General features: G+C 37.6%; 1 protein-coding gene across 9 annotated transcripts; it reads left to right on the top strand.

Moving 5' to 3' along the window:
• The first annotated feature begins 340 nt into the window (after positions 1-340).
• LOC122341228 (muscular LMNA-interacting protein) lies at positions 341-27,903 on the top strand. Of its 9 annotated transcripts, XM_043234582.1 has the most exons (14): positions 341-495; positions 12,578-12,694; positions 13,574-13,705; positions 14,667-16,352; positions 18,281-18,352; positions 18,758-18,838; positions 19,340-19,423; positions 19,498-19,557; positions 20,044-20,094; positions 20,655-20,699; positions 22,596-22,715; positions 23,319-23,348; positions 26,337-26,410; positions 27,260-27,400. In XM_043234582.1, exons 1-13 carry the CDS (start codon positions 460-462, stop codon positions 26,364-26,366), a joined length of 2,544 nt encoding a protein of 847 aa, XP_043090517.1. In that variant the 5' UTR covers positions 341-459; the 3' UTR covers positions 26,367-26,410; positions 27,260-27,400. The 9 variants fall into 9 exon arrangements, with proteins under 9 accessions (XP_043090517.1, XP_043090511.1, XP_043090518.1 ...); XM_043234576.1 differs by lacking the exon at positions 26,337-26,410 and having other exon boundaries at positions 27,260-27,903; XM_043234583.1 differs by lacking the exon at positions 23,319-23,348.

Raw genomic sequence — 27,903 nt, 5'->3', positions numbered from 1 at the left:
TGCACAGTTGTAATGTAATGTCATCATTAAAGTTTTATGAAGTTTTATGAAACTTTTGCTAATACCATTTGCTCAAGAACAAAGTATCAACACAGACAAACATACTGACAATGTAAAATGTGTTGGCAAAACATTTTTTTTTAATTTGCTGAGCACTTTCACATTTTATTAAGCATAGAGAAAAAGCATCAGAGGTAAATAATCCCCACTCTGATACTTCCAGTAAGATCGTCCAGTCATCATGGACAGCAATGTTTTGGCTGTAATTGTTGTCATGGGCTCCCTGCAGTCTGCAGTCTATTTGAGGCTTTCTTGGCTCTATAAATGGAAGCCTACAGCACTCAAGAGTTATCACGACACTACACACTCTCACTCATGTCAAGCTGAACACGGAGGGCTCGTGAACACAGTCTAGTATTGCAGTCTCTATACATCCAAGCTTTCAGCACAAGCACACACATGGCTTTGGAAAAACCACACCGGACCTTGGGAAAGGTAAGTGATCAAATGGTCAAAAAGCCCCAGGCTATAGAAAGGAAAATCAAGTTGCTACAGCAAGGAAATTATTGTGTGGGTTTTTTTCCTTCATGACTGAAAATGGCTGAGTTGAATTAGACTTTTAATTTCAACAGTTTTCAGCATTCAGGCAGTATAGGGTTATTTTGAGTGAAGATGGAAAAAAAAATGTTGAAATGTTTGCTGCTGAAAAGTTCATGGTCAGAAAGGCAACAGGTGTACACGAATGAAACAGCACAACAACCATGTGACATCTGAACTTTATGTAAATGCGAAATTAGTTCTACTAACCAAATCATAACTGATATATGACACATGTGCTGTAGTTTTTTACCTCTGCACTTTGGCAAACCTAGAGTAACTGATATATATAATTTGACTGTATAAATGCTAATATGCTTGACTGACTCTTATCAACATTACTCCCAGGGAGTGTTACGTGAGTGTTGTGTACCTAACACCTTGTGCTGGCTCTGCCTCGCGTGTGTGGTATTGCGCAAGCTATATTTATCCACGAGGCATTTACTTTTACTTTTACCAGCGTTTGGCTTAGTTGTTTAACTTGTAATATGTATCAAATTACCGTGCAGGTTGCTGTTAAATACGTTTACAACCGCACACAATCAATTATGTGTTAGTGTAGAGTTTTCAGCAAATTTTTTGATGTCTTTGAATGACAGTACCATGCAAGGGGAGATGCAGAACTGCCTCTCTGAGCATTGTAAATAGAAGCCTGCCAGGGTTTCCCAGCTTTGATGTAGTCTCTTATCATATGGCAAAACCCACAGGCCCTTGACAGCCTTTGGACTCTTTGAGCTGTGGGCAGAGGCGGGCTTGAAGCGGAATGGGTGTGCTCACTGAAGTGGGAGGGAAGGGGTTTCTTCTAAAACCCAACGACACACCCACATGTGGATTTTAAAACCCAGCTGACATGCTAGCATTTATGCAAACTTAACTCACTGGCATTCAAAACATGTGGCTTCAGTCTGCTGCCAGAGGCATTCTGTTTTTGTTTATCCTGCACTGACTGCAAAGCTCTTCTCAAGACAGCAACATCTGAATCAGACATTAGATAAGTACCTACTGCCTATGGTAATTTTAAAAAAAGAATTCATACGGCAGGGGATGAAAATAGATGTTTATTTACAGTGAAAACTGATAAGAAGACCAGTTATTAGCTTGAAAAGGTCATTGTAATCACAATAAATAGTTAAAAAAACAAGACATTTAAAACCCTTTACCTTTACACATTTTTATTTTTTATATTTAGAACATGCAATGTCCTATTAACATATAAATATCACTATAGTGAATTGTTAAAATTGTCCTGGGCTCAACCAATTTTAGTCTTTTAAGATAATAAGCATTCAGATGTTTTTATGAATACTACATGAAAATAATAAACCCTACGACAACCTACTGTATTAAAAATAATTAATTACTGGATTCTTGCAAATTCCTCAAGGCTTTGTTAGGAAGAAATCTTTTAGAAAAAAATACAATTGTCACCATATTTTGTACACAGTGATTAAAATGTTCTACTTTACAATCCTACTTTTTAATGCCTAAAAAGGCAGGTAAAGCTTTATTTTAAAGTTTTATTTCTTCATATTTATTTCATAATACGGAGTAATTAGCTAGTAAGTACTTAGTGGTAGCCATTGCACTTCCATAAAACAAAATGTACTTACCATGTAACTAATTTATGGAACAGTTTGCACTTACGGTTTGTAATTATTAGGGGTGAAACGATTCGCGTATCATGTATCGTACGATTCATGGTCATTTTGCAAATCATAGTGGTCATCCCTATCCCCTTGTTAGTGGAGACTCGAGTGAGCAGGGCATACGAGCAGAGCATTACTTAGTTCTTTGGAATTCACTTGTCAAAGGAAGCAGTGTAATTTGCTCATTATCTTCAGCTGGGTTGTTTCTGTGACAGCACTAGCGCAAGCTCCCTCTAAACTCATTATAAAAAGATGTTTATAACATTTGTTTGCTAACTTTACAGTAGATAACGATGATTTCCTTTATCGTAGAGTATTTTTAGTGATGATAGTAATTTAGTTTAGCTTAGTTTATAGTAGACAACCATTACTTATCTGCCTGTTGCTAAGAGTTGCTTGCTGTTTAACTCTTCAGCAAACAAACACAAAACTGCAGCCTATTGACAGATGAAACTAACTTGCACTTGAAGTCATGGTTATTAGCTTTGCCTGTCTGATCTCCCCCATTCTCTCGCATTGATTACTCTGGTAGAAACCTTTTGGCGGAGACGTGGAGAGCAGGTGAGCTGAATCACATTGCCAGTCAAGGCTAACCAATTTATGCTTTATTATAAATTTGTTATTGAATGGTGATCCACCAAAACTAAAATAATGACCCTGGTTTGAAAATGTACTGTAATGTACAGATATTTGTGTAAAAATGTAAAAAGTAAAAAGCAGTTCTACTGATGTACAGTAACAAAGTATTTGCACATTCTTTACTTCCATCTCTGCCCCTCACTTCCATCTACATCATGGCACCAACTTTCTGCTCCAAGTATGGCTGAATGCATATTGGCAAATCCATTGCTATACTTCTGCTAGAATGTAGACAAGACAGAATGCTGCTATGCAACAAAAGCACAGTTCGGCTATTGGTGCTGTGCCATCTTATAATGAACAATGTTTTTTTTCTGTATGGCTGTAACCAGTGTCAAAACATCAATACATCAGGTCAAGATCACAACAAATGAGTCTGATACCAGGCAATATGCTTGAACTGCTAATATAAGTGGCAAAAGATACACAGATAACAAAGGCTCGCTGTAAGACAATGGTTAGACAGCACAAGACAACCTCCATTTGTTTGCTGTAAAGCTGAATTTGTGTGTCATTTGTGAAGGAAACCATTGAAAGAAATCTTCCTATTAATATTCTGATTCATGTTTCCCAGCAAAGTCAATTGAGCTGAAGTCTCGTTGTCTATTCTGCTGTAAACAGCTCTGACTTGAAGCGTCAGCTGCGTTTTATACTCTGATGTCAAATATCTTGGAAAATGAACTGGCCTGCATGTTTAAGTTTATAGGCTTACTGTGGAAATACAACTAAAGGTCAGTTCTGCATTATTGTTGGGGACAGCCAAATCATTACTTGATAAACAAAATCTGGGCTGTAAACAAAGAAACAGTTGCATAAACACGGCCACTATCTTAGGACTGTGTCTTGAGAAGTAGTTTGACCAACATACAATAGTTAAACATGGCAAACAGTCTTACTTTTCTAGTTGAAATGACACCAATCGGCCTGTTTCAGAAAGAAAAGTCTTGAAGAACAAATGAAAATGTAACACTTTAGTTTAGCGAGCAGTTATCACTATTAACTAACCGCTTATTAACATGCATAGTATATAATGCCTGTTCATTAGTACTTATAAAGCACATATTTATGTGTTATTCTGCATGGTCATATTTTTAGATCATTTAATCAACTGCATACCTACATTTAACAACTAGCTTACTAAGTGTTAATAAGCAGCAAATTATTGATAATTAGGTTATAGTGAGATTTATACTAAATTGTAACCAAAGAAGTGAAAATTTTTTTTTACTTTTGCAACTATTCTAAACTGCTAATAAAACTGTACACAGTTGTGGAGCTCAGAGCAGGTTTTGCCCCTTTTGGTTCTTTTTAGAAAACTATAAACCCAGCTATTGAAAGCCACCCAGTATTCAGTGCACTGGGTCAGGGTCTTGATGTTTTACTGAACTGCTAATCAAGGTAGCTTGATTTGAGTTCTGTGTTCTGGGTAAAACACTATGCTGGGAAACAGCCTGGGAAATACACACCCCTTGACTGGGTACAGACTGGAAATTTGAGCCTTAAGGAACGGTATGATCCGCATAACACTGTGAGAGAGAGAGAGAGAGAGAGAGAGAGAGAGAGAGAGAGAGAGAAAGAGAGAGAGAGATTTTATAGGTGAGAAGAAAATGCCGGCTGAGGCCTTTGAATGCTTGTGTTTGTTTGTGGCTTTCACGGTCACTGTGGTTACATTACGGTGTATGTGTGTTAAGGGTGATAGTGTAAAAGGTTATATATAGTGAATACAATGTGAAGACTAAATCTGTGAAATGGAGCAACCACAACTAGGATACATTTTTATAGCCTATAGCCTTGCATTTATATCACAGTCCAGGAGGTCTAAAATACATAAAAATGCTATTTCAATCCTTCACTAATTCTTCTTTTGCATGTACTATGGTGAGTCACCACCTTTCAGCCATCTTTGCTCGTTGGCAGTTTTGGGAATAGTTTTTTAGTCAGTCATCTGAGCAATAAGGGCCATCGTGCGAGTAATAACTCTGGAGTGGTTGATGACTGGTTGATGACACCACAAGAACACACACATTGCCAAACCCAGCAACTAAACTGATCTGTGATGAGAACATAGATGTTTAAGAGATCAGTCAATCACTTTTAAAAGATCAATCACTCTATACATTTTTCACAAGATTAGCAAAAAAAACATCTGGTCAAAATTGATCAAATTCGCTTCATCTTCTGGCAAAACCTTTACGCTTTTGGGCAAATCCATGACTTTTTATGTGCTCCCCTGGTGGTACTGAGGTATCACTTCTTTGTGAAGATCATCCAATTGGACAAAATGTAAATCATTTTGATTTCTTGCTTTCATGCTTTCAAAGTTATATCCAGCATACTGCAGTGCTGTATTAACAACAGCTACGCTATGTCATGTTATTTTTAATGCTCAGCCAGCTGCTGAAAGTATCAGCACATAAGAATTTTTGTTACATTTTGAACATAGTTGTTGATTTGCATAACATTAAATGATTTGAAAACTCAGATTTCAAACTAACAAGAGAAGCAGCCTAATGCACTTATTGTTAAGCTCTGTATAATACTCTTGGGTGCCACTTTCTACATTCATGGTTGGTCTTTAAAGTCTATTTTTAGCCTGCATCCATGACAGAAGGGAAGGTTGAATGTCAAAGCTAAAATCATAGCTCTGGTGTACATTCCGAAGAGAAAGTTTTTTTTTTTTTTTTTTAATTATTCATTCATTCTCATTACCAGTGCCAGTGTCAAGTGTCTATATCATCATCAGTAAATGAAGAAAATGGCAGTGCGAGAAAGCAATGCTTTATTATCATCATGCACAAGAACAAGAAAATGCCACCCTGTTTTACATCATTAATTGTTCAAGCATGAGATGACCAACAATTATTAAACCTTCTATTGCATCATGTTGATTCCTCTTATTTAGTTGATCCCACTGGAGGGTTGAAAATTTCCCACTAAGCTTAATTAGTGATCTTCATTAGGAAGATACGCAGGCCTATTGCCTTTAAATGGAGGAGAGGCATTGCCAGGCAACACATGGCTGCATCACTTTGCATTCAGTGCTGTTTTTATGCATTCAGATTGTATTGCGATATATTACATGCTGAATTATGAGGTAATTCCATTTTCTGGATTTGCTCGATGCATGATGTACCATGAATTTCTTTCATAAGAGAACTATTTGACTTTTTTCTTTGTCTTGGTTTAAAAAAGGAAGTGTTTTTCAACTGTCTGTGTGACGGAAGATATGAATAAAGAACTAAAAATAATCATGAACAATAGCTTGCAAGCTTGAGTGTATTTTAAATCATCCTCAGTTTAATACTATTATTGAAGAATGAAGGAAATCCTTTCAAATATGTCATTGGACTTTTTGTCTTGCAATAAAGTGTAATCTTTATTACAAAAGAGAGACACAATTTAGCAAGATAACTCAAGTGTTGTATTAGACATATGGAACAATCCAGAACAGGTTTAATAGATAACAAAGGACAAGTTAGTAACATGCTCACTGTTTACTTAAATCCAGGCGACAAGTTAGAAAATCGTGGTAACAAATTGTTCTTTTTTTCTGCAACTGTTTGCACAACAGTATTTTTAATTGCAATGACAATTTATTTAATATCCAAAGGCTATATTTTAAATACACAGGTGGGATATGTGACAGCTTCTTTGATTATAATTGGAGGGATTGTGGGAGTGCAGATCACTGTGGAGAACTGCAAGCTCAAGTGAAAAAAGACAAGTGAAATTTCTGAAGGGACCCCAGTCTGTGTCATTATAGGTGATGATTATAATAGGAGTATTGGAGTCTGTCATGTTGCGTTATTAGCAGTGTAAGTAGTGTGTCACTCTGCACACTCTGAATATGTGTAGAGTAGGGGTATCAAAGACACGGCCTGGTACAATGAATATGACCATGGAGGATAATTGTGGTGGCTGGCATTTTATACAGTAGTTTGAATCTGAAAGTGGAAAAACATTTTTCACTATTACACATCTCTCTTGAAACTGAATACTGTTATGGACCGGTAGCTGTTTTTTAGTCATTCTGTTTTCATATTTAGTCAGTTGTTGACTTTTAGTTTGTTTAGATTACTGTCTTTCTTTGTTGTCCTGCCAATCTTTAGTTTTGTGAAAAATACATGGGCAATACTGTTTCAGGTAACCCAGTTCATTAGGAAAATATTACCAGTCACTCACAGCAATAATGAGTTAAAAAGTGGGACATGGAAGCGAAAGCGAAAGTTTAAGTAATATTCCATTAAGGACAATGGACAAAGGAAATTAAATTGGATTATTAATACAGTATTTTTATTTTTCTTAAATTTTTCTTAAATTTACATAAAATTACAAAAATAATTTGCAATTAAAAATGTCTCAGTTATGTATGTAACACTAAAGAAAGAAAGAAATTGAGTAGTCATGTCGGTGACCGACAAATTGGGATCTCACCTTAAGAGGCCAATCCATTTTGGGCTTATTAAAATGCCATGCGCTTATTGCATCCAGCTTCAGCTGATCACAGAGTGAGTATAAATGAGCAGCTGATGCAGCGCATATTCAAGTTTTCACTGAGGAGCCGAGCCAGTAACCCGGCCACTCAGCGGCAGTACAGCACCATGGTAAAAGGGCGTGATGTCTCCTTTACCTTCTTCAGGGAACAAGGGTTACATATGTAATGAAGATGTTCAAATTTCGGTCTGTCACACCGAGTCATGTACCGGAGTGATAAATTGGGATCCCTACGAAAATGCCATGGATGCTGCATCTTTCAGTGTCATCCCTGTGATCATCCCTCAGGTGCATATGAAAATTTGGAAGTAATTATAATCCTCAAGACAGAATACAGAATACCTGCCAGGGAAACACAAGTTCTAAGACTGTCCTGTGAAAATACACATGGGTGTTATGATTGAGGGGTCTGAGGCATGTGGATCCATTAGCTGACTTTTATTCAACAAAGGCATGGTCAAAGCAGGCAGATGTCAAAATCACAGCAAACAGGAATATCAGAGGGAAGGCAACAACAAAATCCAAAATCAGGCAGGGGTCAGATCAGGCAACAAACAATCGAAGAATCAAAGACAGGCAGAGTCAAATCCAAAGAATATCAACAGGGAAACACAAAGTAAGAACAAACAAACAAGGCTAGGCTAACTATAAACAATGCAACATCCAGATGAGGGGCCTGCTTCAGAATTTATAGTCTCCAGGAAGCAGGAACAGGAAGTAGCAGCAGAGGAAGCGCTCACAGTTCATCCAGAGGTTAGGGCTCCCTCTGCTGGTTTGGCATAACAATTGGAACCTATTAGGTCACTACAAATGGAACCCAACACTCTACCGGTTCTCAAGGATTCAGTGAGTGAGAGTCTGGCAACGGACAGCCTGGAACCGGATGGCCTGCCACGTCTAGCCGCTGAAGGGAAGTTTTCTCATTTGAGGTGAGAACAAGGCTTCACACAAAAGCTATAGAACCTAATGAACGTGTTAGGATTCACCCTAGCCCACAGCTCTACCGATATCTGCCAGCAAGCCACCAAGTGCCAACACCCAGGAGGATGCCACACTCCTTGTAGAGTGGCCTCACAGCCTGAGAAGGCAGGGAACACCCTGTGCTAGGTAAGCCAGGTTGATGGCATCCACTTTTTAGTTGCCCATTTTCTGCATGGAAACACTGTTTCTCTTCTGCTGACAAAGAGCTGGTCTGAGACCCTGAAGCTTAGGTAACATCTTATCAGACAGCACAAAGCTAGGACTGGGTCTGCCTCCTCTGGGAGGAGCACTTGCAGGTTCACCACCTGATCTCTGAAAGGAGTGGTGAGAACCTTGGGTACATAGCCGGCTGGGACCTCAGAGCTACCTGGGAATCCGCTGGTCCAAACCTTAGGCATAATTCATTGACCTAACATGCCTGCAGGTCCCCTAAACTCTTGATGGAGGCCAATTCGAGCAGGAGCAGAGTCTTCATAGACAAGAACTTCAGCTTGACTTCTGGCAAAGGCTCAAATGTTCTTTGATGGTACAGGGTACCATGGATAAGTGACCAGACATAGAGTTTCCAGAGGTCTAGATAGTTGAGAATGCGAATGCCCTGTTCTCCCAGTGGTACATGGGCCGCCTCCATAACCTTCGTAAGGACATGTGGCGTCATGGACAGCCTGGAGGGTAGAAACTTGTACTGATTTGACCTTTGAATGCAAACCACAGGAATCGCCTGTGGCCCAGAACAATTGAAACACGAAAGTATGCATTCTATCAGGTCGATTGCTGCAAACCAACCTCAGTGACAGATGCACCTGAATATGGGTTTCTGCTTCAACATTTTGAACAGAAGCCTTGGAAGTGCTTGGTTCAGAACTTGCAGGTTTAGAAACGGTCATAACTCACAGCCTTTCTTGGTTACTATGAAGTAAGGGCTGTAAAACCCCATCATAGGCTGGAGGGACATGGGGTCTGAGTGTGTGCAACTCTTATCAGCATTCAAGTAGAAGAAACGTGGGTAGTATGTTGGTTTGTTTGCCCAATCCGCTTTGTGTTGTTCACTGGCAAAAGAGGAGAGTGAGTGTAATGCGGGACTGGCCTGTCTAACACCATACAAGGTCAGTCTTGATAAGGGAGCAGAACATTATAAAACACTTTGCTCCAAAGTGAAAAGCTGAATATGCTCTGTATCAGATGTTCATTTATACTCATACTGTGATCAGCTGCAGCTGGATGCAATAAGTGCATGCCAATGTGCACTGGCTTGTTTTAATACACTCAAAGTGGATTGGTCTCTCAAGGAGAGATCCCAATTTGTGGGTCACCGACATGACTTGGCGTTACCAATTGAAAGGGAACTGTAAGCAGGCCATTACCTTAAAGGTTTATGTCCATTATATCAATTTAATGTTCTGTTTTTATTGCAATATTAAAGTAAAATCTTATTGGTTTTATACTTATTTTTAAATATTTTAAATATTTTCTTTCGAAAAAGAATTAAATGTTGAAATTGATTTGAAATGCTTTTTGTGATACTATGTATACACTGGTTATTGTGCTGTGTACTTTGTTATTTACGGGGAGATTAGATAGTTACGTTGATGAATTATATCAGGTGTGATAGATCATGTTGATTATAAATTTTACTTTTCTGATTCATTGTTGATTTGCACGACAAAAACCTTAGGATTTAAATGTTTTGACAGCAGTAGTGTCAATGTGTTGATTTGCCCACAAAGTGCACACATTACACTTTCTTTTTTCACACACTTTGATTTTAACATATGCAAAGACCACAATCCCAAGAAGACATGAATGATGTGATCAAATAAAGAACACAAATAACACTTTGTACTGTAAACTTGTACACATCTCAATGATTTGATGCCATGAACAAGGCAATCAAGTGATCATTTCATCTTCAAAATCACTTATGCCTGGTAAACCCCATTATCAGGTAAACAATGCATTCTTGCTAGGTAGATTGGTAAAAAAGCTTACTCCCAAAAGTCATACAAAACCAGCCAATCAGATTAGAGCTTGCCAGATAAGTAAAAATATTTACAGTTATGTGCACAATAGAACAGAGTGGATGGAATGGACTGTGAGGTTTGGTCTGGAGGGGGTACAATTCATGTGAATACCATAGCAATTAGCAATTTCTGGGTTTTACTTTTTTGATGGTCTCATCTGTTTGCTATAAGTAATGTTGCATCTACATATTGACTCATAGGGTAAAGGTTAGTTGACATGTAGGCTACTTGAAAAGTTACTTATAGTCAGTGAATGTCTGTTGGGAGACAATCAAAATAAAGAGCTAGCAGATATTTCTCAGACAGTGTGCTAATATTCTAATCAGAAATAGTTGACAGGTTACAGGTGCAATGGTGTTTAAAGTTAACAGACTGTTCAAAAGTGACCATGAAAAAAAGTGTTACCCTGTATTATTGAAAACACTAACCTTCACCCCTAAAAGGAGCTAATTAAAAAATATTTATCCTAAAATTCTTATTAGTAAACATCTAATTAACAGTCTAAGGCACATTTTTTTATTTATGTTTTTATTAAAGTCAACTGTGCAGTTGGGATGTCAGTCCATGGTAAATCTCAATTTAAATTCAGAGGACTATTTCATGAGTGATTTTGCAATAATATACATTCCTTTAACTTTATTATTATCTGGGATACATTTCTTAACCTTCAGGGTCCACAAAGATATATATATAAGAACATATATATTCAAGCGTCTGTACTGGCGTATGGTAATCTATATGGTATATCCTTAATTTTACAGACATATCAACCTTACATTCATGCAGAATTTTTGGCGAATTATGGTAAATAAACATTTGTCATATAATTTGCTATGTTTCTGTTATTTAACCCCTGCCCTGTCGACAACAACATTAAGGTTTCATCCCTTCTTGCTTGATTGCTTGTTTAACCGCATTGTCAGATGAGTGAACGGCAGTGTTATGTCTTCTGTATGACTGACTGAAGTTTGTAAACTGCTTAAAAACTTAAAATATCACTTAAAAACTGGAAATGTCCAAACCCCTCACAACAACAAAAGACACAGCGATGGGGCCACACAACTGTGAAAAGCTCTCTTATCTTTTCTTTTTAATAAATTAATCCTCTATCAAAGTAAGCTAAACCGTACGGTAGAGATATCAGTTTAAGGGTTCAAAAAAAGGTAACTTGACTTTACATATAATTGTTAGTTATGCAGACAATTATAATGTATGAATTTCTTTTAATGAACATTTATCTTTTCATTAATGTGTTAGAACGGTCGATGAAGGAATAGCAGACAACAGCTATGCAGCTTCAGATCTGTTTATTACACCTCATAATGTTGGTTCAGAAAATGTTGGTTTAGTGATTTCAAATACTCTAAAAGGCGATTTTACAGAATGAGTAGGTGTCTTTATATGCTTAAATTAGGTAGGTTTGGCGTCTGCTAGTAATCAGAAATGTAACAGTTCACTGACAAGAGAGCAAGCTAACAATAGTTAATTGTCAGATTTTAAAATGTGAGCAGGAAAGGGCTGTCCCCAACTCCTACATTTATACACTGAATAGACCCTCTGTTTCTAGCACATTCCAATGAATATACAACAGTTTGAAAGCAATCTGGGAGACCACATATTATCATTCTCAAACCGCCTCATGTCAACGGCACTGCTAAAAGTCAGTAAAAGGTAAAACATTTCTTTTAAAGTTACGCTCTATTCTGCCATTTTAGGATTTTGGATGCACAAAACAAATGTGCTATTCAAGCATTCTTTACTCACTCAAATGCTGTAGTAAATTAAGTGTCAATCTTATGTCATTGTTTTTGAAGTGGGAAACAAGTATAAAATTGTACCACTAAAATTGCAAGACAGGCATTTATTTTATCCTTAGTTGCTCTGTTTACTGTATAAAACAAATCCAGAAAGAAATCCATGATTGCAAAATGAAGTGGTGTGAATGGCGGCAGCAGCATGATTTAGTAATTACAGCTCTTGATTCATGATTCAGAGTGAAGGCACCGCAGTTCATGTATACACTGAATGCTCCAATCAGACAATGTGAGGATGAAACATTTAATCTGGATACAGCCCTCGTTTTGATTCTATCATTTGTTGGTGCAAGCGGAAGCTTGATGGCTCTTTGTTGTTTTCATTTGCTTCATGGTGTTCCACAGTGTCTACTGAAATCGCTTTAATAGTATATCTATTTTACAGGTCACCACCGTATTTGCAACCAAGCTGAAGTCTTTCACCTTTGTGCCACTTCTAAAAAGACTGCCTGCTGAGAACAGGATGTGGAAAAAGGTACTTCAGGCAAGCAAACCAAGCAAGGTGAGAACTATTCTTGAGACAGCTCAGTATGTCTCCTGTTATGTATGCCATACTGTGTCCCTGAAAAGCAGAGAAAAAAAACATAACAATACAAGAAACAGGTTAATTATTTACTTTGTGCTGTTTTAAATCCATATGCTCTTTTTCCCCCAAGAATGTTTTATAGAATCTTTATGCAGCTCTTGCCATATAGTGTCTTCTTTCATACCCAATAAAATACCTTAGTATTGCACTGCATACACCAAACGAAAAAAAAAAGGTATAAAAATTTGAGCCAAAACCTGGGTAAAAAAAATCCCAAATAATAACTGTAGAAATCATGAATGAATGATGCAATGTACCTATTTCAGTTTTTCCTTTTTCCTTTTTTTTTTTTTTTTTAATTTGCATAGCTGTCACTTCTGTTTTTTGCTTTGTCATTATAGTGTAGCTTGATGTGAACAAAAGTAATTAATTTAAAGCAGTTTACTATATATGGCAGAAACATCTGGGTTATCTGGGTAAAAAAAAACTAAAACAAACTGCACATATCTGATGATTAGGGGTCAAGTTCTACCCAGAGTCCCTTAGCAGAGGATGACCTATGTGTGTGTGTGTGAAAGCGAAAATGTGAAAGGCATTTGCTGAAGGGCTTGCACAATCACAGGGTGGGTCATGTGTACTTGCATGTGAGCAATACATGAGGGACATGGACTTCTGGTAAAAAGATGTACAAGCTGGAAGGGGAAACGCACGCTCGTATAAATGCATTCAGTAACTCTCTTACATCGTCAGGATGCTCAGGAGCTAAAAATAGCCATCAGCAGCAGAGATCTGCTTTGGGACCGCTGCCTTTTCAGATTTGGTATCGCATTGTAACTTTTCCTGTTCCAATGTCAGACTTCACAAGAGCCAGGGGACACTGAGAAAAGCATGGCGGAAGAGGGAGTCTACAAAGCAGAGGTTGTTTATGTTCAAGACCCTGAAGAGGACCAGCCTGAAGAAACGCTCAAGAACACCACTCAAAGTGAAGTGAGTGTTTTGGTACATTCTGTTTTAAGACAAACACAAACTCCTAATTAAACTTCTTTAAATCTCTGCGGTACCTTATTTAAAATTGCATATTATAAATATGTAATAACAAAATGCCTGACCAGGAAATAAGTTATTGAAGCAATTACTTTTCAAGACGTACAGTCATTTAGGGATGAATAACTTTTTGTAGAGTACAGCTTAATTATTTGAGTTGCTTTGGGAAGACTTCTTTATATCTTTTAATAGGATACATCATGATATTGAATATGCTGGTCACACACAGCGGTTTTCTATGCTGATCAGAGGTACTTGCGAGGTACCCCTGTTAATTAAAAACACACATTAGTGTGCCTACACAGTAGATCAAGATCTGAGTGACTAATGGATAGGAAGGTTTATTGTGTCTAATTAATCTTTGCCACTAATGTCTTAAAGATAAGTATATGTTTTAAATACTCTATCTGCCAAGGACAAAACAAATAAAGTTGCTTATGGCTTTTTTCCACAGAAAGTATGGTTTCATACAGTACTGAACGGAAGGCAATTATGTCCGTTTCCATTTGGTATGTTTTCCGTTTACCAAAATAGCGAACTGTACCAGACCAAAATAGCAGGGATGGAGCTAAACTCACTGCAGAACCTGATTGGTTGACTAGAATCGTCACTTTTGCATCACTTTTTCGTCACTTAGAATCGCTACAACTGAATCCTGTTGTCTGAAATTTGGTGCCCACATCACAGTGTATTGCAAAAAAAATTATTTGTGTCACTTGAAGCTGGGAAGTGCTTCTGATGCAGCAGAAAATTTTATGTGTAGATTTAGCTTATTGACTATATCGACTGAAACTGGCCCATTCATAAACCCCATGTGGTCTTTATGTGTTTTACAAATTGCAGAAAATAATAATAATTATCAGAAACCATTGCAATCATTGCTTTAATTTTCTTTCTTTCTCAGATTCGGTCAGCTGACAATTTAACCCTTAAACCACTCACCACACTAGCTGGTCCTCACACAGTATCTGGAAGCATAACCCCTGAGCCTAGTCCAGCTACCCTGGAAACCATTGATAACAAACACCCTGGCATTTCTCAGCTAGGTTTTCACAATACTTCAGAGGCTGCTGAGGTCAGCTCAGGTCTGTTTATAAATAGAGAGGAGGCCCTTAGCCCTGCCAGTTCCATTGATTTTTTCGCTTCCCCTGCTTCTTCTAAGGAGTCTATTCTCTCTGAGGGCTGGGATAAGGACAGGAGCTGGTCAGGGCTCCATATGTTCTCACGGGAGGGTTCTCCTGGCCTCTTTAGTGGCACTGTTTCACCATGTTCTTCCATAAGATCTGGGGCCTTCACACCTTCTGTGGTGACAATCAAGCGGCACTCCTTGGCTCCAGGCTCCAGTCTGCTGCAGATGTCATCCACTTGCCAAACACCCTGCTGTGACAGCCGGGCAACCTCACCCTGTCCTCTGACACCCCGTGCCCGGCATAGACTCCCTCCAACCCAGCTCTCCTTGTTGACGGCCATCCTCAGGAAAGGTCGTCTGCCAGTCCTGTCCTCTGCTTCACAAAGACCTTACACACCCTGCTGGCCAATTAGTCCAGTTAACATGTCCTCCTGTTCAGCATGCTCAGCTGCCTCTTCTGTTGTACCCATGAACGTCTCCAAAGCAAAGTCTTGTACCTCCATAGATAGACCCCGTACTGGGTCTTACCAGGTTTCACAAAAACCAGACCATAGTTCTCTTTCAGTGTCAACAACCGTCAAGACAACTGATGAAACCCCACTGACAAAACCACCAGAAAGACTTGACTCATGTCGACATTTCATCAGTGCTACAAGACACAGTCTTTCACCAAGCTTACCTACAGTTCAGGCTACCAATTCTCACCTGTCGAAATCAGGTCACAAAGGAAATTGTTTACCGAAAGTCCCTAGCGCTCTTTTGTGCAGTTCTCTATCCCATATGAACTCCTCATCTGGTATATCAAGCTCTTTGTCTTGCTCCAGAACAGAGAACAAGAAAAATCCATCAATGCCAGTGAATCACCCTGCATCTATAGAACCAATCAAACCTTTAACATCCTTAATGCAGGATGATGAAATAAAATTCTACCACAAGTCAGAAAAAGATTCGTCTGCACTATCTGAGCTCTCTAATGCATCGTATCTGAAAGACAGAGGATGTTCATCTGACCATTTAGATACCTCTGTATCAAAACCTACACAACCTTCATGTAAATCTTCCTCCTTTCCTGCTCTGAAACACACAATTGAATCACATAGTAATTCCATATCTCCTGTTTTATGTCACAAGGAGAATAAACAAAATACTCTTTTCCAAAATGGTGGCAAAAATGATATCGAAAGAGTGCTCCTATCATCCCCGGCTTTTAGATTGTCTCCCTCTCCCAGACCCATGGGTCTCTCCCGTTTGTCCTGCACACCTCCAGCCTCTCCTGCCTGCCCTTCAGTCCACCCAAACTCTCGTTCTTCCACCCCAGACCGCTGCACCCTCTCACCCTCTCCAGCTGTCCCTAGCCGTCAGCTCTCCCCCTCACCCTCATACTCCTTCTGTTCATCACCCTCTCCGTCCCTATGGGGCAGCACACCAGACTGCACAGACGGAGACTGTAAAAATAGAAAGGTACAGTGCATGCTCTTGTGCCATTACCTGCAAGCAACTTGCATGCTCTGCTGCTGAACATTGACTTTCATTCAGTGAATGACATGCATTCTCAATCACAGCTTCCCACATTGCTGGGAAACATGATATGAATCATACGCACAAAAGAACAGTAAATTTTTGGCAAAGGGCATGTTTTTCATTTTGCATGTTTTGTGTTTGCTTGTAATCTTGGTTCAGGCAAGATCTGCATGATTTGCTGCAGAAGATATATTTGCACAGCTGTCTGTTGGCAGAACTGCAGACGGTTTTTCCTCATAGCATGCAGACTGAGATATGGTGAGCTCCCAACCTGTCCTCCAACCAATGTGCTTGTATAGGTTGTTTGTCCAAATCCCTGAAATATGACCCATCAGAGCTTATGCTACAATTGCACTTCTATCAGCCACAGAACATTTTCACATGAATGTTTCGTACTCTTTTATCTGCATAATTCAGGTTTTGTGTAGCTCAATTGATAGCAAAGAATGTGAACAATTTTTCCTCCACACTCTGAGCATTTATCACTCCGTTCCAGCTCCAGCATTTTACACTCCTGCTCCACTTCGCCTTAATTCATTCCGTATTTCAGTACTTTTGAAATATCACAATACTGTTTATTATGTATAATAAAAGAAAAAAAAATTAAATAACAGGAGTGTTTCAAACAGGGGTGGTTCTAGACCCTGTATAGGGGGACCTCAGCCCCCCTATTTTTGGTCTCAGAATCCTAAAACTATAATCAGTTCTCTGAAGAATCATGCCAGTGCTGTTGTGTCAAAAAAGTTTATCACTCACTAAACTTATTGAAGTGAGCGCACAAGGCACTACTCAGACCATGAGTCAGCCTGGTCTCATTAAAGTGCATTTCAGCGGCACGATTTTTTGTTTCTATTTGGTGTGCTTGTTATATGCATCTTGCATATGCACACCAAAGTCACTTTCTGCATATAATAGCACACCAAATAAAAATATTTGTGCCATTGAAACACTTTCATGAGATTGGGTCATACACTTTAACGTTTTAATTTTATAGCTGTCAAAATGGCTGTCTTGATGAGTATTCAAGTAAACGCAGTCAGCTACGTCCTTAATAAACATAAACGGTTAAAGTAAATATTGGATGTGTGTATAACAGATCCATGCATTTCTTATATCAGGCTATAATGTTAATGCAAAAAAAACAAGTGCAGAGCATTGTCAGCATTATTGCCGCTTTTCAAAGTGCAAATTTTTGCTTATGATTTATATAATAATAGCCTACTTGTTTGTTAGTTATTTTAGCTACAAATAATTGTATTTCTTCAACATTCTTTCTGATTTGAGCAATTTTTTTGGAATGGGTTAGTTGTGGTCATTTGTATGAATTACACCTAATAAAATATGTCCAAATTACCATGAGATTGGGGTAGAAAGTTCACACATTTCATTTAAATAAACATTTTGGTAATGCCAGTAATTCGTCCTTTCATGATAACAGATACTACACAAAACTGTCATTATTATTAAAATAACTTTAAAACATAAAAATAGGTTGTAATAAGGTGCTTGCACAAACTACCTATACGGTTGTTTTTTGTTGGGGGACAGGCGCCGTGGTGTGGCAGTTGATGGCAGTCATTGTTATGGAATGTATTAATTTTTGCAGTATCAAATAAAATAAAAGTTGTTTTAAAGTGATTATTTAGTTATTTAGTTATTGATTGATTGTGTATGTGTATGTGTGGGTTGGCTTTTTCTATTCAATCATTCATTCATTCATATGATTGTTTTTGTAAAAACGGTCAGATCACAATTTTTCTTTGTCTTATTGTGATATGAATTAATCATAGCACCCATCTTTAGGGCATTTTTTTTTACATAGATTTTTTTGTCTTTTTTTTGACTTTTCACTTTTTTTCCTAATATAGACATACAAGATCAAATCCACCTACAAGGCACTCGCTGCTATTCCCACAAATACTCTGCTCCTGGAACAGCAGGTGAGCTGCCTATCTAGTGGATCTAAATTACAGCTATTATTTAGTTTGCAATTAATAATTGGATATCATTTGCTGTCAGTATAAGTTTCCATGTAATTGTACAATCATTAAAGAAGGCCATTGAATACTAGTGGAGGAGGGTTAAACTGTATCATTGCTTTTTTTTCATTGATGGACATCAGAATGGAATTGTTAAGAGAGCAAGCAGAATGACTCCATATTACACACCTCATTAAACATTGTAGTAGACGTAAATATGTCCTAAACAGGGTCATATATAATGTGATGACATAATCAGCATAAGGATATTAGGATATAGCAGCTTTAACAACCCCACGTGTAAAGGTCAGGACTATCATTAGAAGATTAATGTGTCTACAGCTCTTAATTTTCCCCTTTCTGAAGGCAATAGATGAAGAGGTCAACAAGAAAGAGGCTTCATTCAATCCCGCAGGCAATTATTCTTGGGAGGACCCACATGCAGAGGTACAACTGAACACCTGGGAGATACTACAGGTTACACTTTATCGTGATAGTCCATTTTAGAGGTTCTACATGTAACTTTGTAACTACACATCAACTAATTCTCATTAATTTGCAAATGCATGTCTACATCTCTCTGAGTAGACTGTTAGGGTAGGGTTAGTAGTAATTAATTAGAGTCAAGTGGCTGCTAGAATCTGTAGAGATTTTGCTATTAATGCTATAATTTGTTTTTTGTTTTAACTTGAGTGCTATAAAATAAAGTAAATAGTCAAGCCATGCCAGCTCTGAAATATAAGGGCAAAAGAACTTTGAGGTTGGCCAAAAAAACGATATTGTGGTTGACAATACAGGCCTGATAACTTATCTCTTAATTTACGCCCAATGGCGTCCAATTAAACTGATTCAGTAATGAAATGAGATGAAGTATCATTAATTGAAGTACTTAATGTTCTGGATTATCCCAACTAGGCATTATTGTGAAGTGTTCTTCTCCTTGTGCAGATGTGCTCTCCTGCGCAGCTGCGTCAGCAGACCGCAGAGCTATATGCAACCATCGATGAAGTTCTCGAGGACTCGAGCCAAAGAGTGAGCTGTCACCAAAACACACTTTAAAGAATAATCCATTTATGTGCCTAATATTTTAATCAATTTTTTCCCAGCCTCAATCAGACCATGTGAACAAAACCAATGTGAAGTCTTTGACAGCCAAGGCTTCAAGGGTATGTAATTAAAGATTCACACATGGAATTATCTCATCTTCATTTTGATCAGTCACAGCAGAGTCGCATTCAGTCAGAACATGAATTATAGTGTGTTTCTAGGAATAAGATATTTCATGTTTGCGTGTAAAACAGTGTAGCTTTCTACACCCAGGCAAAAACATTGCCATGACTGAACTACACTATACTTTCTCACCCAGGAAAAAATGTAAAATAAATCAAATAAAATAAATCAACGGAATAGACTCCCATATAGATTTTATTTTTTTCTACAATTTGCTGATTATTTTTAATGTTAGCAAAATGACGAATTTGGTCCTCCGCTGTGATCAATCTTAGTCAGGTACCTTTAGCCCCTGCTGTTCAATCCCAGCTTGCCATTTTGATTATGTGCACTCATTGCACTTGCTTTGAAACATGTGCCACTTTTCAGCTGCTGAGAGCTGTCTTAACTCATTCTTTTTCTTTTATTCTGAACTACTGAAGCCACAGACGTCATCACCCTCTCCTAAACTACTGGGACGGGAAACAAGATATGTACGTTTTCCATTGAGTTTTGATCTCTGTACATATTTTACACTCAGACTTCATATGAAGATGGCAAATCTGAGAAATCATTCATTATTAAAACTTATCGTTATTTTGCAGTATTTCTTGCCGGAATGCCGGACTTCTCCTTGTTTTTACAGTAAAGCTAGAGATAAGGTGACTTGTGTGAGGTTTATCAGATTTATAATGATATTTTAGTCCCGTTTCTGAGAGCAGAAGTCATCTCTCCTGGATAATTGGAGCAAATTTTCTTGTCATACACAAATTACAGGATTTGAAGAGTTTGTTCCTGTTGTTCCACAGGTTTTGGCAAAAGGATGACTCTAAAGGAATATTACAAACTCCAAAAAGATTTCAGAAACAGAGTGGTCCACAGCTGAATAATATGATATCAAATCAAAGCTATTAATCACATTAAATAATATTGCAAAATTTAAGTGGATATTGTGGAAGCACTATCTGGGAAACTATGCCCAGACAGCATGTCAATAGCATGTCAAATGTAAAGTAACATTTGATATTCACAATTTTATTAATTTCCCCCCCAGGCAAGCTGTCCTTTTCAACCCTCTGTAACCACTGAAAAAAACATGGTAAGCAGTCAATATTGTTTAAGTGAATTTAGACTTCATATTTGTTTGCATTTTAAAAAAAAAACCCTTCTTCTACATTGCATTATTCATACGTAGATACAGAGTGATCATTTTTGTAAAAGAATTTGGAAAGACCATTGCTGGCTCTGTTCGCAAAGAGCTGGCTGAGTAGACAGAATAAATGCAGCACAATTACACCATGCTCAGTGATGCTCTGGCCAAAGTAAGGCAGCACATATTGTTCAAGGAAAAAATCTAAATGCAGTATAAACCAGGAAATGTTAAATGTTATAAATTTAATTAATTCAGTACTCAAAATGTCTATAAAATAGTTACATCTAATTATTATAATTTTCCTCCCCAATTGTTTGTGTTTGCTGAATCTTTGGCCCATTGCTTCAAAACACTAACACAAAATGCAAAGCTCTGCAAATCAAAAAGAAAAGCAGACATTGCATTCAAAACTCTTTTATCGCTTTCCAAATTTTTTTTCCACAAACCTCTCTCTCTCTCACACACTCACACATACACACACACACAAGACACACATATTTGCATTTGTGTTTTACGGGTACTCTCGATGTAGGCGTAATAGTTTTTATACTGCATATTTTCTTTCATCCTACACCAACCCTACATGATTTTTAATTTCATAAAACACCGTTTTGTATGTGTTTTTAAAGCCTTTTCGTTTACAGGGACACAACCTGACAACCATGTTTACATTGCAGTACCCATGTCATTATACACATTTGTGTGTACATTTTTGTGTCCTCATAAACCATTTATACCAGCACACACACACACACACACACACACGTTATATGAAGAGCTCTGTTCACCAACAACACACTGATGTGATCAACACAAAACACTACTAGCTACAAGTTAGTAGATTTCTGCATTATAATTTTGATGACTGCAAAACTCAAAAGAAATGGAAATAGTGGCTAAATAAAAGACTATCGAATATGCAACTTTAACTGTTTTGAAACATTCCCTAATAAGTGGTAATAGGTAAAAATAGGTAAAAATATCGCAAAGATGCGCTGTGGCTTACCACTTTGTGCCCTTAATGAAAGTATTGCCAAATCATTAAAGAAAATGTAATTTCTCAGTGCAAGATTGCAAAGGATTTTGCGCAATATTAATATTGTGAAAAGATTCGAGGAATCTGGAGACTCTAGGGCTGAGCTCCTCTCAGATGACGCGTCAGACAGTAAAATGCATGCTGTGGTCAGATGAGTCAGCTTGTTTTTGGGGAAGAAAATACAGACATTAGACACTTTAAGAGTTCTCCTTGCCAAAGAGAAAGGGAACCATCCAGACTTCTGTCAATTCCCACAGGATGGGTGCAATGCATACGTGTAAAGCTGCTGTTGAGGCATATGATTGTACAGTGGCATTTGCTGCCATGGAAATGACATATTTTTCCCCTGAAATCTGTGGTCATTAGAGTGAGACACTGCTAAGCCTCAGTCTGCATGTGTGTCAACAGTGTGCAGTCCAGATCTGTCTCCTATTAAACATGTCTGTTGTGTTATAAAGAGGAGAGTAAGACAACAATTACCTTGGACTGTTGAGGTTGGTGAAGGCTTTTGTCGAGAAACTGGGTAAAACGTTTACTTGTAAAACTGCAGCGATTAGTATCCCCTGTTCAGAAACGATTAAAAGTATAATTAAAAGGAAAGGTGATGAAAGATTAGGTTTTGCAACAGAGCCTTAAAGGAAATCCCAGGGTTCATGCAATTGAAAGATGTTCCATGTTAAAATAACCTTGAATTTAATTCATCTATTGAATTGCTGGTCACTGTGGGCAGAGTTAAACAATCCAGATGTACACTATGTGTTGGGGATGTTTAACTGATTTTGTGAAATATTTTTGGTTTGTCTTAGACAAAGCCTGGAGTTATTAGACCAGTTACTGCAACATCAAGATTAACAGATGATGAAGAATTCCACCCAAATCCTTTCAAGAACCTTCAAGGGAACAAATCCAACCGTTACCAGTACAAGGTGCGTTTCTTTAAATAGTGCAGAGAACAAAAGCTCAACATCAGACTAACAGCATACGTACATGTTATCGCATACAGAATGAATGTGTGTGTGTCTGAGAGAGGGTGCTTGCGCATAAAAAGGGGTTTATATATATAACATATATAGGGGGTCATTTTAGAAGATTGTAGACAGAAAAATGCAAATTTAAACAATTTAAATGTATTAACTAGCGCCATAAAAAATTTATTTGTGGCAACATTTCTTACATTTTTACACACTTCCTATGTTCTTTTAGCACAGAATTACTAAAGGAATTATGTAAATCAGGCAAAAGATTAAACCACAAAAGGTGTGCCGAACACAATTATGCAAAAAGCAATTTCAGATCTTGCAGGCAGCAGCAGAGGTCACGATCTGTCATACAATGCAGACATATACTGTGGAACCGGTATGGCCAGAAGGCCAAAGGTTCCTATAGTTTGACGTGCAGAAAATGTATATATTTTTCTTTTTGTTGTTAATAATTAAACAAATTACACTTAAACAAATCTATCTATCTGTGTGTATAAATGAAAAATACATCTTAAAATAATACAGTGTTTTTTCCATTATCTGTTGAAGGCATATGTCAAGGAACAAGGAAATCAAAGGGTCAGCATTCCATATGTACTTCAGGAGAAATTTAAGTACCACTAGAAGTGATTTTTCAAGCTAGCTGCTGGGTTGGATCTATTCCCAGCAGGAAATGCATGTATCACTAGAATCCAATGTCATGTGCAATTCCCCACATCCGTACATCTATAAAACCCATAAGATAAGATAAGATGCAGATAGACCCAAATCTTAGAGAGACCAAGCGCATTATTTATGGAGGAATAGACAGCAGTACGATGCTTCATATAATTCATATGGACATGGTTCTAGTGTGGTGTAATTTGTATGCTCATGTGAGGGGAATTTTTATTTTTCTTCCTTTTTTTTTGTAACAGCAGCTTCTCATTTTCCACAGGGTCACACATCACTGTTATGATGTTGCTTGCTGTTACACATTGATATAGCACCCTGTATCAAACTAGTTCTAAATGCAGACTGTACAAAAATCAGCATCCGTTTTTTTTATATTTTTCACATTCATCTGACAACCTGTTCAAACAAGGTGTCTTTAATCATGCAAACTAATTATTTTTTCCATTAAATTAATTTTTACTGCTATTGACCTAATAGCAAATGTTTATAAATAAATAACTTTGATGGGTAATAAATCCTCTGGGTATTGTACACTATTGAAAGGTTTTAAGGTCTGTTCTGTAAATTGCAAATGGGGAAAAAACAATAACGGAGTAGTACCCAAAAACATTACTTTTTTATATTTTATCTGCAAATGCAAATAGTAATACATTAAATACTTTGATGCTTGCATTAAATATAATGCACCCTGATGTATACTTAGAGCCTGCACTGATGCATCTCTGGAGCAGACTCACATATTGTCTGGAATGCTATATCCCACAATGCAATGCAACGTAAAATCTAAATGTTAATATAGTTTTAAAACCAAAAACGGAAGGTTCAGTCAGATGCACCTTTGTCTACTTTCTCATTTGCTCTGATCTCTGTAAACACTGTTCCATTTTCTATCATTGTTCACCATTTATTTGCCATCAGCATAGAATCATGTGATGAGACAGCGGCGATGATAAAAGAACAATCAGAGCGCTTTAGTAAAGACCGCATGCATGGCACTCCTCCCCAACGCCAGCTTTTAAAATCCATCTGTAGTTCAGCACGTCGTTGTTTTGACACCTTAAACACTGTGTTTATCTCTTAACCGGCTTTTTATACAATAGCACGCAGTAAAAGTCATCAAGATTTGTCGCTAAATTATTGTATTTGAAGAAAACTACAGAGAAACATGAGATGCATCTATTTCACTCTCGTGACATGCAAGCTTCTCCAGGCTCTCCTTGACCATGACATTTAGAAACAGCTTCAGGTGTATCTGACATTCATGGCTCATTTCATTTTCTCTGGAAAAGTGTAGGTATGCCTTTTGTCACATTTGCTCAATAATAATTATTTTTGTGAAATCCAAAAGCTCCAGTGAGTGTTTCAGTTGACTCATGTAGTTTTGGCTGTGGAGAAAGAGAAAAGGATGAAAAAAAACACAACAGCTATGCATCTGTCAGCTAGGATGATTTATTTGTTTATTATACATATAAAAATCTGGTTCTGTTAGCCCTCCACCCTTTTATGAAATTTTTTAAAAGTTGCAGACACCTAGATACCTTCTACCTAGACTCTTTGGGACAGATTTACTATCAACTTGCCTCAGCGCAAACCATCTTTTGCCATTATAGTACTATAGTAAAGTTGCACAGGGAAGAATTGTTTTTGCATCTGACCTTTTGAATATGCATCTGTAGGAGTTTCCCTTTCAGATGCAAAATTTATAGGAGAAGAGGATTCAAATGAATCATGCAACGCAATTTACTAATGTTTGTGCTTATTAAATTACTGGTGTTTGCACTATTATTTAATGCTAAATAGCTAAATAACTTTTGCGCTAAAACTAGACCTGCAGAAAGTTTGCACCAATTTTCCATGTTTAATAAATCTGGCCCGTTGTTTGTTTTAATTATTATTTATGTAACCGTAAAGTAAAGTGTTACCCCATTTATGTCAGAAATCTTCATCCAATATGAATGAACTTGAACAGAATATGAACTTGAACAGAACATTTATGAAAATTAATTATCCGCAGGTGTGGGAATCTAGGCAATTGGCAAATAAGTGAGCAGATCTGTTAACACATTCACAGTACGGATGTCAGACAGCTCTTCATGAATCTACAAGAGATGTTTGTCTTTAATTTATAACCACTAGCACTGACAGTACCATGCAGTAAAATGCAATGCTTCTGAATGCTTCTGTACTGTATGTTGGTCCCGAAACGTATTTGTGGATTTGTAAATTAACTTCAGAACTAATCTTACAAGGGTGCATTATGTAAAAAGAAAATTCTGCTCACTCCGTTGTGTTGTTTGGGCTGCAGAGATAAACAGCACTGATCACTCTCGCTGTCATGCAGTATTTTGTTAAGCAAAGCTGATTTGTCCAAGGGTTTTCATCAAAAGAAAACTCCAAGGCTTTTTTTTTGGAAGCAGCTTATTATGTAACACTCAATTTATGTGAAAGGAGGTCTGCTTTATTCTCTAGGAAATAAAGGAAGGGGCTCATTAAACGTGTAAATGAGTTTATGAAAGCTATTTGCTTACAGGCTGTAGCCGTCAATGTGACAACTTAACTAGACAAGCTATGTGCATATTAATGCTTGTGTTGTTGACCACTGTTGATCTAAGCATGTAGCTATACTACATTTACATAAATAGACTAACATTTGCAGTTAACCAACAGCAGTCAGGACTTAGCATGCATGCTTTCTAGTCTTTCTCCAACAGCTGATATCATCCTGCCTGATCTTGACCGATAAAGCTTCTGCTAAATAAGTGAAAATGTTAATATATATTAGGTTGCTTTTTATTCTAACAGTATAAATCAAGACCGATAAATCAATATGTAATTGCAATTGTGTCATGAAAAGCTCCCAGTATCAACTCACCTCTCTGTACCGTTCTGTAGGTCAGATGTGATCTCATTATACCTAATTGATGGCTTGGATGACATATGACAAGAGGGAGTCTAATAGACAGCAGGTAAATTGGTAGCTGTAATGAATAATAAGATGGATAGACAGATCAGACGGCTAAATGACACTGTTTTCATTTAGATAATACCTACCTATATGAAGTAGGTGGACAATATTCAAGAATGGCTTGTGAATGAAATATAAGAGAAGTTTGACAGAAAAACGTAATCATGCCTAACTGCAAAGACATTGTCTTTTAAGATTTTCAATTTCAATTGCTGTAATCATTCGCTTGGCAGGACCCATGGGAAAATTATTTTTTTTACCGATGTATAAATCTGTCTCCTAAAAAAACAAAAACCCACCAATTTTTACATAACGAAAAACTTTACTCATTATTGTTATCTCCAGATCATACATTATCCATGAATGAAGAGAGTTGTGATGAATTCAGTAGCCCTTTGCTGCTGTTGATATTCTCAGGCCACTAGTGAGTGAGATATTGAGCGGTTAGCTTCTCTTTGATTGTCTCTAGCTGATTAAGTGTTTGTGAATTGGCTCAGTATGAGTGATGAAGAGGGTTACACTCCATCCTGGCTGAAGTATCTTACTTTTTAAAGGTTGGGAAGCAAACTTTATTTCTGTGCTCGCTTTCTTCTTCTGTTTTATCATTGAACTGGTCAGAACGAGAACGATTGCTCTCCTCTTCCCACTTCAGTACGCACATCACTAACAAAATACTTTTTAAAAAAAAAATACACATTATCATGGTAGTCTTTGATGTAAATCCCTTAATGTGGTAATATCATGGTAATTTTTTTTCCACTCCTTTTGGTTCTGAGAAATGTGACCATTGCTGTTTAATGGTTTGCCACTTGCCTTCCATTTGATTAATAACCAGCGCGTGTGTTTTCAGTTTGTCAGCAGTGCGCTCTGCAGTGAAACCCAAGCAGATGGTACAGGAGCTTCAGATGGGCAGGCAGCGTGTGGAGAGGGGCTTGCTTCACAGCCACAAGGAGACTGTAAGATAAGGCTGGCATCCCTCAGCACGGAGACCAGCATCTCCACGCAAGATGTTCCCACCTCCACGAAACCCCAGGAGACTCACATATGATGCTTACAAGAGAGCCTGATCTGATCGTAACTGTGACTGCACATTAATAAGCCCATTAAAGGCAGCAAACATCAAGCATCTTAAAAGCTGTTCCTTCCTCAATTGAACAAGTAATTAAAAAGTAATAGTAGTTCTACACAACAGACTGTTATTCATCAGCCTTTCTTTTTATTTTGCTCTGAAATGTGACCAGTTGATAACTGCTTTTATACTATTCACCCAATGACAGAATAGGAAGTGACAGATAATTATTAGTGCACTTTTGAACAATGTACAATCATCAAGTTCATAGTAATTGCTCTGAAATTGGCCTTACTGTCCACATCACATTTACACAGTCACAGCGCTTTTGATATGATGTGGCCTTTTCACTTAATTCAAGAATAAATGTATGGCATGTTCAAGACACTTCTCTTTAATGATTAAACTCAGAAATGCTAATTCAA

The sequence above is a fragment of the Puntigrus tetrazona genome, unplaced genomic scaffold, assembly GCF_018831695.1.
Source record: "Puntigrus tetrazona isolate hp1 unplaced genomic scaffold, ASM1883169v1 S000001170, whole genome shotgun sequence".
NCBI classification, from domain to species: Eukaryota; Metazoa; Chordata; class Actinopteri; order Cypriniformes; family Cyprinidae; genus Puntigrus; species Puntigrus tetrazona.
Note: the sequence above shows the minus strand (reverse complement) of the source record. Positions and strands in the feature narration are given on the sequence as shown.